This window comes from Leucoraja erinacea, chromosome 8 (genome assembly GCF_028641065.1).
Source record: "Leucoraja erinacea ecotype New England chromosome 8, Leri_hhj_1, whole genome shotgun sequence".
NCBI classification, from domain to species: Eukaryota; Metazoa; Chordata; class Chondrichthyes; order Rajiformes; family Rajidae; genus Leucoraja; species Leucoraja erinaceus.
The window spans coordinates 65693089-65711809 of record NC_073384.1 but is presented as its reverse complement, the minus strand read 5'-3'; the positions used below and the strand labels follow the sequence as shown (position 1 = coordinate 65711809).

General features: G+C 43.0%; 1 protein-coding gene across 2 annotated transcripts in view; it reads left to right on the top strand.

Annotated features, from left to right (window-relative positions):
• Positions 1-18721, top strand: part of fancl (FA complementation group L) — a 70560-nt gene that overhangs the window by 18072 nt on the left and 33767 nt on the right. For both annotated transcript variants that reach the window (XM_055639884.1, XM_055639883.1), the window contains exons 3-5: positions 803-861; positions 4206-4266; positions 10406-10462. In XM_055639884.1, the coding sequence (XP_055495859.1) occupies positions 803-861; positions 4206-4266; positions 10406-10462 (177 nt within the window). The remainder of the gene's footprint in view (positions 1-802; positions 862-4205; positions 4267-10405; positions 10463-18721) is intronic.

The following is an 18721-nucleotide window of genomic DNA, read 5'->3' as shown; positions in this document are numbered from 1 at the left end:
TTGAAGAGGTGGATCTTCCGGCGGATGAAATATAATTGCGGTCTGTTGCAGGTATTGGTTAGTGAGGCCTGAAGTTCAGGGAGTGTCGATGTGAGGTCCTGCTGGTGCCGGCGCATCGCGACCAGGGTGGATCTCAGTGCCCGGTTGGAGAATTGCTGGGTATGCCGGTGGATAGCCAGTCGGTACCGATGGTCCGGTTGGGGTCCGAACTGGGAGGTAGGGAACTGGAGCTGGAAGCCATGGGGTATGAGATGGAGGCGCAGGCAGGCCCCGAGGAAGCAAATGTGGCTGTGGTATCGAGTCTGGGTAAGGATGTGGTCGTACAGTTGGAGGGCAGGGGGGATCACAGAGTTAGAGAGGAGGTTGTGAAACTGTCTCCGGAGAGAGGAGGAGAACTTCTTCAAAGTAGGCATACCTTGAGGAGATATCGCAGTGGAGTAGACAAAGCGTTCAAGAAGGAACTGCAGATGCTGGAAGATCAAAGGTACACAAAAATGCTGGAGAAACTCAGCGGGTGCAGCAGCATCCATCTATGGAGCGAAGGAAATTGAGCGAATGGACGTTTCGGGCCGAAACCCTTCTTCCTTAACTGCAGATCCTGGTTTAAGCCGAAGATAGACACAAAATGCTGGAGTAACTCAGCGGGGCAGGCAGCATCTCTGGAGAGAAGGAATGGGTGATGTTTCGGGTCGACACCCTTTTTCAGCATTTTGTGTCTATCTTTGGAGTATTTCCTTTATTGCTATTAACTGGCATTGATATGGGTTGTGTAATAAATGTAATTTTTTTTGTGTACTCCTAGGATAAGGAATTTCGTGTGAGGATACTGCTGCCTGAAGACAGAGATCTGAAACATGCAAGGTGTGGATTTTGTATTTAATTGTAGAGTTTGTACTTGTATTTTGGGATGTGTTGGTTGGGTCACCTTGGCCTGTGAGTGCAGATTGCATTCGACTCCTGTTTTAATGCAGCATTGAGGAAGTATTTAATTGTTAAGTGTCATCTCTCACACAGACAGAAGTGTTCATGTACTTTCAAAGATTCAGCAGTACAGTTTGAGAAAAAAACATTAATTAATTAAACATCTTTTAAAACCATGGGATATTCCAAGTAGATATGAATTAATCTTGCTGTTTTGAAGCATTTTAATTATTGTATTCTGGGAAATAAATCAGGCAATTTATACAAGTCAAGTTTAGAGTGTTTATTGTCATGTGTCCCAGATAGGACAATGAAATTCTTGCTTGCTGCAGCACAACAGAATATTGTAAGCTAAAATACAGAACAGTTCAGTTCAATATACACATAAATAAGCAGATAAAGTGCAATAGGCTGTTACAGTTCAGAGTCTGTTTGTTGGCGAGTTTAATAGCCTGATGGCTGTGGGGAAGAAGCTGTCCCTTAAAGATTCCTGTGATACACGAGATCCCACAAACAGCTAAGAAATAAAAACCTGACTTATTTGCACACTAAAGTCAAAAACACAAAATTTCTGACATACATTCCTAGAAGCTGGTTTAATTTTCTGTCCAAAACAAGGTATTCCCTAAAAGTGCAATTCTTTAATATAGGATAAACTGTTGGCTTGCATGGCATACTGTACTAAGTTGTTCACATGAATTTATACCATTTGACTATAAATCAAAAGTGTATGAATTCATCATGATCCTCAAGCATCACGAGCTATATCTAATATATAAAGAATATTGGGGGTGGAATATTGTAAAATTGGGGGTGTTTGCTCTGGATTATCCTGGTCAAATATCTTACCCACAATTTTGCTAAAATGTGATTGTGGGATCTTGTCAGGTGCTGATTATTATTATTATGTTTTATCAGAGCCAGTGAAATTGAGTTAATATTGAATAAAGGATTGCATCATTTTTCAGCAACACAACAAGGTGTTATATAAATCTCTTTACAGTATCATAAAACACAAGCAGTGGAGTTTATTTATAGAGAACCACCAGGATTTTGTACTAAATCTAAGTTATGAGAATGCACCAGATATATTTTGGAAGATATCTAACCCTTTATCGAATGTGTAAATTGAAAGATAAGCTGGTACTCCAGAAAGCTGGGGAAGGATAAAAAAATGGGTGGAGGAGAGACAATGATGTATTTCAATCATGGAGGAGGTTGATGAGCTGCCTGATCTAATTACATAATAAGGACGCTGCTTACCTACTAAAAGTAATAATAGCTAATATCGTGAAAAGGTGGATAAAAGCCCTGTAAAGTAGAAAAGCAAGCAATAGGGAAGATTGAAGGGATGAGAAAACAACAACATGAGCTTTGAAGTGAAAACTGAAAATATTTAAAGCACATTATTTGCCATTGAGATCTTGCATTTCCCGCTATAACATTATTTATAAGCTGTTACATGGAATTTGCCATCTCTGAATATTTTGTACTTAGTATTAGTTGACTTCACTGGTGGGATTTGTACATGTTAAGAGGGTCAGTGTGCAGGAGCATAATTAGAAAGGAATTGATGCTGAAACAATGGAGTAGGTCTCAGGATAGGTAAATTAAAATTAAATTAAAGAGACATTTTAAAGGAGGTCAAAAGTGCAAAAGGTTTAGGAAAGTAATTTCTAGAGATAAGTGCTTAAATGGCTGGTAGCACTACTGCAAAGGTTTGTGAACCAAGGAAGGATTTCAGGCTGGAGATGGTTAATGGGACACGTCCATGGATTTTATTTTAGTATAGAGTTTGAAAATCTGTAACATTGTATTGAAAATCATTGTCATTCATCAACCTCAGAGGTGATGGGTGACTGGGAATGTGTGGGCTGAGATTAGGGCTGGAAAAGGTTTAAGAGTCGCAAGAGATGACAAACGCTGGAATCTGGAGCAAAAAGCAAATTGCTGGAGGAACTCGGTAGGTTGAGCAATATCTGTGAGGAGAAAGGCATTGGTGACATATCGGGTTGAGACCCTGCATCAGAACTCAGTTAGAAAAACGAAAAATCTTTTTGGATATAAATAAATTTTGTAAGTATTCTATGAAGATAAAAGCATGGATGAAGGTTTCCAACTGTTTTTTGTTTTCTCTTGTCCCGTTTTTACAGTTTATTTCGGTTTATTTAGTTGTGTATGTGTGGGGGGTGGGTGTAACATGTTTTTTGACTCTTCCTTCGGGGGGGATGTGACCTTTTCTGCCGTATCCCCCGTCTCCGTGTCCGTCTGCGCTGAGGCCTATCGCGGAGCTGGCGGCCTCCAACTGTGACCAACCTCGAGGTCAGAGCCAGGACTTACCAACGAGGCTGGCCGACTTCGGGGCTGTGGTTGCGGTGCGACCCAACTTCTGACCCGACTTTGGAGCCTCGGAGGCTCGGCTGCGGGCCAGTGGACGACATCATCGGGAGCTCGAGTTCTGTTTTCCGAAGTTGCTGCAACTACAGCTGCGTCCGCTGGACTGGAGGACGGCAGCTTCGACCGGCCCGGGCCGCGGAGTTTGAACCGGCCCGCTTGCGGAGCACGGATTCAGCCGTGGGACTTACCTACCATCACCCGGCGGGGTCACAACATCGGAGGCTTGGATTGCCTCAGCGCAGAGGGAGAGCAAGGAGGGAAGAGACAATGACTTTGGGACTTAAACTGTGTTGAGTGTTTGCGATGCGAGAAAAAACTGAAGCACCTTTTGGAAACCTCAGCAGTCACACGAAGGATGTGCAAACTCCATTTGGGATCAGAAATGAATAATGAGTTGCTGTTTTGCTAGTTGTGCCACAGTGCTATGACCAATATCTGATAGGTTTCTTAGTATTACAGTGTGAGGTTTCTTAGGAAACACATTGTTGATGTATTGAACAGTTGCCAACATTGGGTACTCTTTATCTGGATGGATAAGGCCTGTATACACAGAGAGTGGTGAATCTCTGGAATTCTCTCCCGCAGAAGGTAGTTGAGGCCAGTTCATTGGCTATATTTAAGAGGGAGTTAGATGTGGCCCTTGTGGCTAAAGGGATCAGGGGGTATGGAGAGAAGGCAGGTACGGGATACTGAGTTGGATGATCAGCCATGATCATATTGAATGGCGGTGCAAGCTCGAAGGTCTGAATGGCCTACTCCTGCACCTATTTTCTATGTTTCTATGTATATTTCTGAATATTACCTTGTATATTTCTTTCAAATTTTGCCACATGCCTTGTACATTACAACGTTTGTATTGTTTTATTTTTGTTTTTAATTTGTTGAAGGCTTCAGTGCAGTTGGCAGCTAAACCAAGTCTTGCACGGATACCAGCACATTGTGAAACAGGTAATGTTCAAAATAATAGGTTTGGTAGTAAATAAAAATTTAGGGGTTGCTATAAAATTCAATAAAAGTCTGTTCAATTATAATTTACCTAACTAAATCAGGAGGGGAAATAGATGTAATTCTAAAAGTCACCACATTAATCATACTATGAAGACTGGCAGTAATATACATTTTAATGGACATAAGCATTCATGGTACAAAGGCAGATGGAGTTGGAGTATTTCTGTACCTGCAATTACCTTTGTCTTTTGGGCTTCCATCCATGCTGCTTGGGAAAATTCAGATTTAGAGAATAGCGGATTAAAAGAGGGTAAAAGCATAGTCATAGAGTTGTTCAACAAGAAATGTGTCCATGCTGGCACTTTTGCCCATCTTTACTAATCCCATTTGTTTGCATTAGATGCATATCTTTCTCTGCCTCACCTAATCAAGTGCCTGAATGTCTCTTAAATGTAGTGATTGTAAGTGATTCCACCATCTCTGGTAGCAAGTTCCATATATCAACCACCCTCTGTGTGGAACAACCTTGCCCCGCAAATATCTATTCAAACTCCTTCCTCGCACTTTAAACCCTTGTTATTGTTGAAATACCAGCAGTGAAAGAAAGATCCTAGCTATCACCCTGTGTATGTATCTTACAATATATCTAACACTATCAGGTGTCTGCTTGGCCTTCTTCGCTCCAGGGATAACAAACCCAACCTGCCCATGCTCTATGCTGCAATTGAAATCCTCGAATCCAGGCAGCATAGTGGTGAATCTTCTCTGAATTCTCTCCACCCCAACCATTTTTTTTCCTCCGAAGATAGACACAAAATGTTGGAGTAACCCAGCGAGTCAGGTATCTTCTCTTGAGAAAAGAAACAGGTGATGTTTCGGGTCAAGACCCTTCTTCAGGCTGAGAGTCAGGGGCGAGGGAAACATAAAAACATAGAAAATAGGTGCAGGAGTAGGCCATTCGGCCCTTCAAAACTGCACCGCCATTCAATATGATCATGGCTGATCATCCAACTCAGTATCCTGTACCTGCCTTCTCTCCATACCCCCTGATCCCTTTAGCCACAATGGCCACATCTAACTCCCTCTTAAATATAGCCAATGAACTGGCCTCAACTACCTTCTGTGGCAGAGAATTCCAGAGATTCACCACTCTGTGTGAAAAATGTTTTTCTCATCTCGGTCCTAAAAGATTTCCCCTTTATCCTTAAACTGTGACCCCTTGTTCTGGACTTCCCCAACATCGGGAACAATCTTCCTGCATCTAACCTGTCCAATCCCGTAAGAATTTTGTAAGTTAAACTGGAGGCATGAAAAGGTACAGACAAAATCAGAGCCGGCACCGCTGACCCTGGAAAGGTGGAACGCACAATATTCCATTGTTGGTTGTGGAAGAGATGATAACGATGGCATGCGAACAACTAGCAGGGTGACTTGAGTGGGGGAGGGATGGGGAGAGAGGGATTGCAAGGGTTACTTGAAATTAGAGAAATCAATATTCATACCGCTGGGGTGTAAGCTGCCAAAGCAAAATATGAGGTGTTGTTCCTCCAATTTGCATGTTGCCTCACTCTGACAGTGGAGGAGGCCCTGGACAGAAAGGTCATTGTGGGAATGGGAAGGAGAGTTAAATTATTTAGCAACTGGGAAATCACGTAGCAGTTCAGTGAAATGATCGACCAGTCTTGCTGGTCTATAGGAGTCAACACTGAAAACGGCATATAGTTGATGAGGTTGGAGGAGGTGTAAATGAACCTCTGCCTCACCTGAAAGGTCTGTCAGGATCCCTGGATGGTGTCAAGGGAGGAGGCATGGGGTGCTATGGGATACCGAGGAGACACGTGTGAGAGCCTCATCTTGTTGTTTCCCTAAAGTATAAGGACATCTCAGAGGATTTCAGTTTAGGAGCAAGGAGATCTTACTGCAGTTGCACAGGGCCCCGGTGAGTGCACCTGGAGTATTGTGTGCACTTTTGGTCTCCTAATTTGAGGAAGGACATTCTTGCTATTGAGGGAGTGCAGCGTAGGTTCACCAGGTTAATTCCTGGGATTTGGCGGGACTGACATATGATGAAAGAATTGGTTGACTGGGCTTGTATTCGCTAGAATTTAGAAGGATGAGAGGGTTATCTTATGGAAACATATAAATTTCTTAGAGGATTAGACAGGGTAGATGAAGGAAAAATGTTCCCGATGTTGGGGGAGACTAGAACCAGGGGTCACAGTTTAAGAATATGGGGTAGGCCATTTAGGGCTGAATTGAAAAACGTTTTCCCTCGGAGAGTTGTGAATCTGTGGAATTCTCTGCCACAGAAGGCAATGGAGGCCAATTCACTGGATATATTCAAGAGAGAGTTAGATTTAGCACTTAGGCCTAAGGGAATCAAGGGATATGGGGAAAAAGCTGGAACGGGGTACGGATTTTGGATGATCAGCCATGATCATGGCCTACTCCTGCATCTATTTTCTATGTTTCTATGTCCTGGTATGGATGCATTTTGGAAACTTAAATAGACGGAGGAATTGGAGTGGGAGATAGAGCCATATTTTGCATGGGCAGCTTACAACCCAGCGTTATGAATATTGATTTTCCAGTAAGCCTTGCTCTCTCTCTCCCTCTCTCCCTCTCTCTCTCCCTCTCCCTCCCCTCTCCCTCTCCCCCCCCCCCCCCCCTCCCCCCTCCCCCCCCCCCCCCCCTCCCTCTCTCCCCATCCCTCCCCCCAACCTAGTGACCTGCTTGTTTCACAATTCATATCCTGTCATTATCATCTCTTCCACAGCTAACAATGTGGACACCACCTTTCCTGCTTTATCGGTGCCAGCTTTGATTTGTTCTGTACCATTTCATACCTCTAGTTTCCCTTTCCCCTGACTCTCAGTCTGAAGAAGGTCTCGACCTGAAACATTACCTATTCCTTCTCTCCAGAGATGCTGCCTATCCTGCTGGATTACTCCAACATTTTGTGTCTATCTTCGGTATAAATCAGCATCTGTAGTTCCTTCCTACATATTTTTCCTACTGTATTCTGTGTGGTCTAGCCAGTGTTTTGGGAAGTTTCAATATAACATGCCAATGTTTATATTCAATGCACAAACTTCTGAGGGCAAGATTGCCATAAGCCTTATTCTCCACCCCATATACCTGCGTTGTTGCTTTCTGAAACTGGACCAAACACTAAGGTCCCTTTGTTAAAGGACAAAGAACATTTATTGTCACACACACCAATTGGTGCAGTGAAATTTGAGTAAAGGGCCTGTCCCACCAGCATGCGATTGCATGCGTCTTGCGCGACCAAACGGAAGCGGAGTTCGCGGTAAGTACGCGCAAAGTTCGCGCATGACGTAATTTACGTTAAACTCACCAATCATCTGGGCAGGAAGCGGGCCGACTGAATTTGGACGTCGCACGGCGTCGGGTGGTCACGTCATCACGCAACGGCACGCGGGGCGGTGACGTCATCGCTGCGTACGACGTCAAGATGCTGCGTACGCCCTCAATGCGTCTGCGGGCCGACAGGCCGTTGGCGCGCGGAATTTTCGAACAGTGCAAGATTTTTGGAGCCCCGTGCGATGTCGGGACCAGCCCCGCACAACTCCGTATGCCTCCACCGATCGAAGTGGGACTGGCCACGCGACCACGTTTGGTCGCGCTAGACGCATGTAATCGCATGCTGGTGGGACAGGCCCTTTACCATGCAGCACACAAATAAGATAAACACAACACTTTAGAATTTAACATAAAAAACATCCCCCCACAGCGGAATCAGCGTTTCCCACTGTGAGGGAAGGCACCAAAGTTCAGCCCTCTTCCTCTGTTTACCCATGGTCGGGACCTATTGAGGCCTCCTCAGTCGCTGCTACGGCGCCCAATGTTTCAGGCCCTTGAACGGAGGAGAACACTCTCAGCAGCCCGGAGCTTCCAAATCGGCCGCTTCCTACTGGAGATCGCGGCTCCCGAAGTCCACAGGCCGAGCTGGGCGGAGATTCAACGCTGGCGACATCAACGAGAGATCCCAGGGCACCGCGATGTTAATGTCAGCGCCACTGGCGGCTGGAAGCTCCACATACCACAGCTTCACGGTGTTAAAGTCGGCAGTCCCAGCACACTGGTACTCCAACAAGGTGATTCCCGGTAAGGCATCACTCGCTGCGCGAAGGAATCCAATGCTGTGCCGCTGCTGAAGCTCTGGCCGGTCTCTGGCAGGAAGGGCCGCGCCAATCCGGATGGTGGGCCACGAGGAGGGGGCGAAGATGCGGCACAGAGGATAGACACATCCTCGATCGGGAAGTGATGAAGAAAAACAGTTTCCCTCTCCCCACCACATAATAAAAATACTAAAGATATCCAAAAACAAACTTTAAAACAGACTAAAAATAACAAAATGGATGAGAGGACAGACGGACAGCTGCAGGCGATGCAGCCACACTCGATGGCACCACCACTCGAGTTCATCAACATTCCTGAGCTCCTTCTCATTTATGGTATATGTCTTACCTCTATTTAAGTTTCCAAAATGCATCACCTCACACTTGTTGGGATTACACTTCATTTGAAAATGCTCTGCCCAACTTTCCATCTAATCCTGTGGTCTTAGTCAACCTTCCCCAATGTCCGCAACACCGTATGTTTTCAAGTCATCCGCAGACTTGCTACTCATACCGCCTACATTCAAATCCTGGTCGCTAATATATATCACAAACACCAAAAAATGTCCCAGCATCAATTTCTATTGTTCAACACTATTCACAGACTTCCAATAGGAAAAGCCACCTTCCACCACTACCCTCTAACTTTTGTCACGCCATTTTGGATCCAATTAACTCGTTTGCCATAGATCCCATGTGCCCAAACCTTCTGGACCAGCCTACCACATGGGGCCTTGTCAAATTGTTTATTGAGGTTCAGATAGATAAGAAAAATGACTCTACGTTTATCAACCTTCGTTATCTTTGCATACAACTCAGTTAGATTAGTGAAGCTGCTTTTCCGTTGCATAGTGCTATGCTATCTCTGATCATCTGCTTCTTTTTTAAATGTACCTAATTCCCATCCCTCAGAGTTTTCTCCAGTAATTTCAATACTGCTGACAAGGGCCTGCATTTACCTGGCTTGCTCATGCTGCCCAGAAATTCACCCTGATTCCATTGACTTTATTGGGACTAAATTTCAGAACCAGAGCACGTTTTGTGGCCTCCACAAAGTTATGGGTGTAACATAATAAATCAATGACAGATTTAAAACCTAATGTAAAATAAATAGACTGTAGTAGTTGAAAATGTCCCTTGTGTCTGTTCCATCACTCAATAAAATGGCTGATCATGTGTATGTCCATTTTCCTTTTTATTCCACATATCCTTGGATTTTTGGAGACCAAAGGATTCAGTTGGTCTTAACCTTGATGCCTAAGCATCCTTGGCTTTCTGAGGTTAAGAATTCCAAAGACTCAACCCTCTGTGAGAAAGAGAATTCTCCTTATCGCAATCCTTAATGGCAACCTCGTCCCTTTTTGAGTATTACACCCTATTTCTACACTTCCCAACTAATACAGCTTCTTGTTACAATCGTTGTCATTTCTTCTTTGAACTTTGCATGTCAACGTGATCACCAGTCATTCTCAACTCCATTGTGTACAACCTAATTGCATTCAAATTATCTGAATAAGGCAACCTCATCTTCCCAGAAATCGAGCTTGTAAACCCATGTTATCCTAACTCCAAGGCATATATATAGTTTAGGTTCAGAGATAATTTCACATTGCTTTAAATTAGATCTCATGAGTACGCTGCACATTCCTAGCAAGATTTCTTTAGTATTCTATTCTAAGCTCTTTCCAATACTGACCAATATACCATTTACTGCTTTAATTGCTTCAGTGCTTGCATTATTTATTTTCTGCAGGTCATGAATCAGTAAAACAAGATGCAACAGAACATGAACATTTGCTAGTCATTCACTATTTAACAAGTGTTCTGCCAGTTCAGCCGTCCACATGCAGATTGGGTAATTTTGAGAGAACAGCTATTGAGGGCATTGGTTCTGTGCCAAAATTGATCCCATAATCTACTCAATGCTTAACCCCTAGTGCAACTTTGCCACAGCGAAGGGAAATCATTTAATCAATGTCCTTTATTTCTCCCACTAGAGACTGCAACAATCCACTGATCTGGTCAGCTTTATGTTGGAGTTTAAAACTGTTTTGGTAAGTAAAACTACAGTTGTGACTTAAGGCTAGATCGCAATGAAACCATATATTGGTACATTCAATAAAGAGTACACATAGTACAGAAATGCCTCCAGTTTATAGCAAGAGTTAAGCTTACTGTTTTTAAGCCAGTAAGTTATTCCTTAAGTACACATAATAAATAACTGTCTCTTAACATTTTGTTCAATTTCACTTTCCAACCTAGGATAGGTTTTCTTTAGGTTAAGTTCAAATTTCAACGACCAATACTATTCCGAAGGCACAATCAAGTGGTCATAATGATGGTTAAGGTTTAAATTTTAAATCTCAGTTAGATATAGCAAGCCAGTGTGATTGTACACAACTGGAGGAAGCAGTCAGTGAGGAGGTAGATTATTTCTCAAGAATAATTTGGAGGAAGTTTTGGAAAAGTTACAGATGCTGGAAATCCAAAGTAAAAAACTGAAAATCCTGGAAGCATTCATCATTTGTGAAATGAGAAGCAATAAATATTTCAGGTCATAGACCCTTTATTAGGCCTTTGACCTGAACCAATAACTCAGTTTCCCTTTTCACATATACTGCCTGACCTTCTGAATGTTTACAGATTTTAAGTTAGTAACTTATTATTTTCCATTATTTTCAGAAGAAATCTTGCACATAGAAACATAGAAAATAGGTGCAGGAGGAGGCCATTCGGCCCTTCGAGCCAGCACCCCCTTATTCATTGTGATCATGGCTGATCGTCCCCTATCAATAACCCGTGCCTGCCTCTCCCCATATCCCTTGACTCCACTAGCCGCTAGAGCTCTATCTAACTCTCTCTTAAATCCATCCAGTGATTTGGCCTCCACTGCCCTCTGTGGCAGGGAATTCCATAAATTCACATCTCTCTGGGTGAACAAGTTTTTTCTCACCTCAGTCTTAAATGACCTCTCCTTTATTCTAAGACTGTGGCCCCTGGTTTTGGACTGGCCCAACATAGAGAACATTTTTCCTGCATCTAGCTTGTCCAGTCCTTTTATAATTTTATATATTTCTATAAGATCATCCTCCTAAACCAGTGACTACAAGCCCAGTCTTTTCAATCTTTCCTCATATGACAGTCCCGCCATCCCAGGGATCAATCTCGTGAACCTACACTGCACTGCCTCAATCACAAGGATGTCCTTCCTCAAATTAGAAGACCAAAACTGTACACAATACTCCAGATGTGGTCTCACCAGAGCCCTATACAACTGCAGAAGAAAGCAGCTTTTAAAGTGGATTTTGATGCCTTCATGGATTTGGGGCTTGAGACATAATTAACTTAGTTTCCTTGGAAAGGAGTTTTTGCAGGTGCATGCATACATTTGACAGTGGGAAATGTCAAAACATTATTGTAAAATTATTTTCCTGTTTTAACTTAAAACAAATAAAGGGGTTTATCACAATAAATTTCATCACAATAAATGTACTTTTTTTTATAACTGAAATACTACTTTTAACATGTAAAACCACATTTATATCAGAACATCTTTCTTACAGATACTAAAAGTGAAACTTGTTTTTATTTCTGTGCATTAAATATAAATTGATAAGCCTTATAAAAGTTAGTACATAATACATAGTCTGAAGAAGGGTCTCGACCCGACACGTCACCCATTCCTTTTCTCTAGAGATGCTGCCTGTCCATCTGTGTTACTCTAGCATTTTGTGTCTACCTTAGTACTTGTAGTCTTTGAGGATCTTTAGTGAGCAGGGAAGGACTGTTGAATAACATATATCATGTGCACTGATAATTTGTATGATATTCACATCTTGGAAAAGCCCATTGATTGAAGGTGCTCACACCTTCTCTGGCTCACAAATATGATGAACCAGAAATGCTCACATCTGCAGCTACATTTGGGAGAGAGAGGAATTGATGAATAACATCTTGGCAGTTAATCCTTAGCTGGACACGTGTAGCAAAATCCCCGGTGAAATGTAACTAATAAAATCAGCAAACTATTTAAATTCTTGAAGTTGTATCTGCCACGTGATATATGACATAAAATATTAATAGTTGTTGATCTGCTTTTGAAGTTTTTGCCAACGATGCCTTAGGGGTGAGATGTTCCATAATTTGTATTGCACCTTTCATTTCTTCACTCTTTTTCTCTGTAATACCTCGTCCAGAAGTCAGCCAAGATCACAGAAATGCTTTGGAAAGTTGTAAACACCTTTTGGAATGGTCTTTAATCAGTAAATCTCATTTTTTGTAAATGAGCTTTCTGTTTTCTCTGAACCTTGTATTAACTATTCAGGATTTTTTAAACAAAAGATGACCAGATGGAAAGGTTATCTTATCCATTCCCAGAGGCAAGAGGAATATTGATTGTGAAACTAACCTTGAAAGTACAGTTATCCCTTGTGTCTTTGTATATTACCCTTGCCCATAATTTTGAAACTTTATTTGGAAGTGTGACCAATGCTACATGCAGAAGAAAGCAATTACCTTTAGTTCATGCAGTGGAAATAGTCTTTGAAGATTTTGCATTGTGCAATTTTAATTTTCACAAAAAAAAAAATTAACCTGTAAATAGCACACACAATAGAGCTGAAATTTTCAGAAATTTACTTTTAATTGTATGACTGACCTGGCCAATGAAATTCCTTGTATGTTGCAAAACATACTTGGCGAATAAAGTGTGATTCTGATTCTGAAATTAGACAGGTCAAGGGTGATAAGAAGGAGGATTTAGTATGTTTTCCTCAAATACTATTGAAATTTAAATTGGAGGATCATACTAGCATTCCCTTGACACTCCCTTGAGACTAGTGATGAATTTCCAGGCTATCATGCAGGTACAGCAGGTAGTGAAGAAAGCAAATGGCATGTTGGCCTTCATAACAAGAGAAGTTGAGTAGATGAGCAAAGAGATCTTTCTGCAGTTGTACAGGGCTCTAGTGTGACCACACCTGGAGTATTGTGGGCAGTTTTGGTCTCCAAATTTGTGGAAGGACATTCTCGCTATTGAGGGAGTGCAGCATAGGTTCACAAGGTTAATTCCTGAGATGGTGGGACTGTCATCTGTTGATAGAATGAAGTGGCCGGGCTTGTATACTCTGGAATTTAGGATGAGAGGGATCTTATTGAAATATATAAGATTATTAAGGGTTGGAGGCAGGAAACATGTTCCCGATGTTCGGGGAGTCCAGAATCAGGGCCACAGATAAGAATAAGGGGTAAGCCATTTAGGACGGAGAAGAGGAAAAACTTTTTCACACAGGAAGTTGTGAGTCTGTGGAATTCTCTGCCTCAGAAGGCGGTGGAGGCCGGTTCTCTGGATGCTTTCAAGAGAGAGTTAGATGGAGCTCTTAAAGATAGCGGAGTCAGGGGATATGGGGAGGAGGCAGGAATGGGATACTGATTGTGGATGATCAGCCATGATCACATTGAATGGAGGTGCTGGCTTGAAGGGCCGAATGGCCCACTCCTGCACCTATTGCCTATTGTCTGTATTATTTGTTTCCATGTTATAACCATGCACCCTCCCTAAATTTCCCTTGTCTATGTAAACATCCCATTAGTCCATGCAGACTTCCTCTAAATATATTAATTTGAATAAAAAGATGGGAGCATTTATTTATTTATTTATTTTATTTATTCCAAACAAGTAAAGACATTAAAGACATTAATAGTAACAAAATGGAAATTATCAAACAATTGGACATTACAATCAATATTTACAAGCAATGAAAAGAACAAAAAGCAAATTTGCAATGTCCAACTGTGCCTGTACAAGCTCGAAAAGGAGTGAGAAGAATAACTTATTAAATCTCACCCCTTTTCCCCAACACTTCTACCATATTTAAAAATCAATTAATTAATAATAATAATACTACCCCAGGCAATTTCCCATAATACCTACAGACATATATATACATACAACTATTATACACATACAAACTTCATATATGAAGTAACCAAACATAAGTAAACGATTGTAAAGCAATAGATAAACATTAACCCCCACTTGTCAACCATCCCCTCCATCCCGGTACCCCTTGAAAATTATTTTTTTACATATCATTTTAAAATGATTCATGTTTGTACATTGCTTTAATTCCTCGTTCAATTTGTTCCACAAACCGAAATACAAAAGGTTTTTCTAGTCGTACGGATTCTTTGTTTCTTAAAATTAAACATTCCTCTTAAATTGTAACCCCCCACACGCTCATTAAATAATTTTTGAATGTTTCCAGGTAAATTTTTATTTTTGGCCCTAGACATTATCTGAGCATAGTTTTTAAGACTTTTTTTGTCTTAAAATTATATGAAGATAAAGCAGTAAATAGTGAGAAAATGTTAAACTGCAGTTAAAAATGATTGTACAAAATGAAAACTCGTTAATTTTGCATCTCAATTTTTTTTATTCTCTTGCTATCAATAAAGTCAGGAAAAATGCAGAAAAGACTGCCTTTATTGCCCATTTTTAAATTTGCACCCAAAGCCCTCCAAAGCGAGTGCAGCTAAGTAGTTTACTCCAGCAATTTGAATGTTGTGCCTCTGCTTGTAGTTGATCATGGAGACAGTATAATGCTTAGGCATATACACTTTATTTCTTCCAACGAGTGCTTTGTTACAGTCAATTTAAATTATTCCAGTATTTAATTGAATATTATCTCCTGACATAAAAAAATCTTGTGATGACATGTAATCTTAAAATATAAATTATTGAAGTGTAATATTTGGCACAATGCCAAATCACCTCATTTTCTAGATTGTTGGATAATGTAACAAAAGTATAAAAACTCTAAAGTTAAGATGCTATGCATTTCCACAGTTCCATTGGAATTGAGTCTTAAGTGATCAAAGCTTGCTTCAAAAATATATATTCTATTGTTGCAGTCTATGCTTTTATGTACTTTTGATTTTATCTTGAAAATACAATTGCGATAGGTGCAGCTGAGTTTATGGCAAGTACATGTCTCACTTAATTATCTTTGTTCAGCAAGTCTTCTGCGAGAGCATTCGTTTTTTTATAAAGACCTTGAAAATTAGGTAATACAGGTGCACAACCTTTTATCCGAAATTCCAAATAACGAAAAGCTCCGAATAGCGGACATTTTTTCGGTCCTTGAAGAAAGGTCCTTGAAGACGTTCACCGAGGGCGGCCCGCAGAGGTGACAGCGGAACCTCCGGTCGGTCCTCGAAGAAAGGGGAACTAAATCCCCATTCATAAAAGAGAAGGTGAGCGTATATTGCGCGGGAGGGTTAATAATTGACAATCTGCTGCTGCCTGCCCCCTGAGTTAAAACGTTCCCACGGTAGACTCACGATACACAGTGTATCGTGAGTCTTGCGTGGGAACTTTTTAACTCAGCGGGCAGGCAGCAGCAGATTGTCGCTCCCTTCAGTGTCACCCCACCTACACCCCTCTGCTTCCCGGCCATGTGTGTGACCCCTTCCCTCCCCTCTCCAGCTCCCCGCCCATTGCACCAGCGCGGGGGCTTTGCACTGTCTTCACGTCGGCGATGCCAGCAGGTCAGTGCCAGTCACCGGGGACGTCAGGACCAACGGGACACCGACCCCCAGGCCCACTACAAGCACGGAGATCCCAGAGACCCACAGCCAGCAGCAGCCCAGCCCCGTTCCAACTCCTGAGGAAAACTGCAAACTGGCCGGAGACGTCAGGACCACCAATAGCCACTCCCTGATGGGCCGCTACGGCGACAAGTGGCAGTTCGCCCACAGCCCGAGCTGCGCCCCCTCATCGGGACACCGACCCCCAGGCCCACGGCAAGCACGGAGATCCCAGATCAGCAACTCCAGCCCAGCCCCGCTCCAACTCCAGAGGAACATGCTCCCTAGGGGCAGAAGCTGATGGTGTGCATGGTACGTCTTGTTCTTGGGGTGGCGCAGCTCGGGCTGTGGGCGAACTGCCACTTGTCGCCGTAGCAGCCCATCGGGGAGCGGATTCCTCTGTAGTTGGAGGGGGAGGGGGGGTATTGTGCTGTTTGATCGTCCCCTGCTATCCCAGGGACAGGGAGACACAGCGGCTTTTGAGAATGGTGGGCAATCACTTCCAAAGTTCTGCCCACACAGTCAGTACACCCCTCCTACACTTGTCTCCCGCACTAAGATCATCTCGCAGAGAATGATCCCAGCCTAACCCTCCCTATTCTCTCCTAATCTGCAAGAAAAACCTACATTGAAGACTTAAACTCGCGATCGAGTAACTGCCGGGATCGAGGCGCAAACTCGCGACCTTGCGGATATGAGCCGAGCACTCTAGCACTGAGCCAGCCGTTAAAATCTACGCTAAAAATCTTCCATTTCGAAAGCCGAAAAATTCCGAATTACGAAAAATGTCTGGTCCCAAGGCTGTCGGATAAAAGGTTGTGCACCTGTAGAAGATGATAAATGTTCAGAAGTATAAAAGATTGTGGATTCTGAAAATCTGAAATTAAAACAAAGATGTTGGCAATACTAAGCAAGGCAAGCAGCATCTCTCGAGAACAACTAATTTGAAGTTTTTGATTGATCTATGATCAGAGCTGAATTAAAAAAAAAAGACTGCTGGTACAGGAAAATTGATTTTTTAAATTCTTAAACTTGAGATAATTTGCTTTCTATGTCTATCAGAACTGTGATAGACCATCCATCTATGATATTAGCCCAGATTTTCCCGGCATTAGGGTAGTCTGACCTCCCACGCATGTTCCACAGGCCTGCATTTTACAACAGTATGTTTTTGAGTTCTTTGTTCTCTACAACTTGCTGCATTTAAAAGTTTTTGTTCACTTATTTTCATCTTTACCTCTCACAGCCCCAAGATTGCCAACTTGCACCTTGAGTCAGAGAGTTATATGGCATGGAAACAGTTCCTTCGGCTCAAATAGTCCATGCTGTCAAGCCTGAGGTTGCCCAAGTTTCCTGCATTTGGTCTCTATCCCTCTAAATCAGTACTGTCTATGTACTTGTCCAGATATCTTTTACACCCTGTAATTGTACTCACTTAATGGTATTTTATTTTGTTCCTACTTCAAAACTCTTCATATCTTAAAGGGCCTGTCCCACCAGCATGCGACTGCATGCGGCTAGCGCGACCTAACGTGGTCACTTGAGCCGTACGGCCTCGCGGGGCCGGTCCCACTTCGATCGCCGGAGCCGTATGGAGTTGTGCGGGGCTGGTCCCGACATCGCGCGAGGCTCCGAAAAACTGTCCAAAAATTCCGCGCGGCAACGGCCTGTCGGCCCGCAGCCGCATTGAGGCCGTACGCAGCGCCTCGACGGGCGTACGCAGCGTCTTGACGCCGTACGCTGCGTCTTGATGGCATATGCCTAGCGCGTGGCGTTGCGCGATGATGTCACCGCCCGGCGTGCCGTTGCGTGATGACGTAACCGCCCGATGCCGTGCGACGTTCAAATTCAGTTGACCCGCCTCCTGCCCAGCTGATTGGTGAGTATGATGTCGGGACCAGCCCCGCACAACTCCAGATGGCTCCGCGGTTGGAAGTGGGACCGGCCCCACGAGGCCGTACGCCTCAAGCCACCACGTTTGGTCGCGCTAGACGCATGCAATCGCATGCTGGTGGGACAGGCCCTTTACATTCAAGATACAACTGTTTTGGCCATCCTTTCATCTTGTACCCACTTTACTTACACAGCTTAGCAATGTTTTACAAGTTCTTGATAACTCCATCTAATTACCACCCTTAGTTCACTGAGGCACATTCTGTGTTGAGTCATGCTTTGTGTTCTTTAACATGCTTCCTTGTTCTTAACAACTCCCTCTCATCAGACGCAGATTACTGATATCTGCAACACCCTAGATTTCAGCGATTTGGATGTATTGTCCTGCATTAGCTAAACAATTCTCACTAGACCGCTTTGCTTTGTGTTTAAGACTCTGCCATGAAGGAATAAAAGGGATACTTTCCTTTTAGTGCTGGAGACCAAGGATGGGTATGGAGTGGACGTGAGTGTGAGACGGTGTCTGCAGATGGGGAAGGCGGTAGTATTTGTGAGGGGAACCTGGGTGATGGTAGGCGTTGTGCATAAGTTCACAGTGATGTTACACATAGAAGTGCAGAACCAAAGGGCGAGGAATTCCTGGTGCTAAAGAGTAAGGATGAGGTTGAGAGAAGGTTTGGGGATTGTGAAGAACACTGAAGGAGGTTGGAAGGTCAGAGAGATGGTGTTGATGACTGGCCATAGAAGCTAGGAGCTGCCAATGAGCAAGGCCATTTGTGCTTGAGCCCACCTGTTTGTCTATGCATCCACTAATCTGTGGGTAATTGCTAATG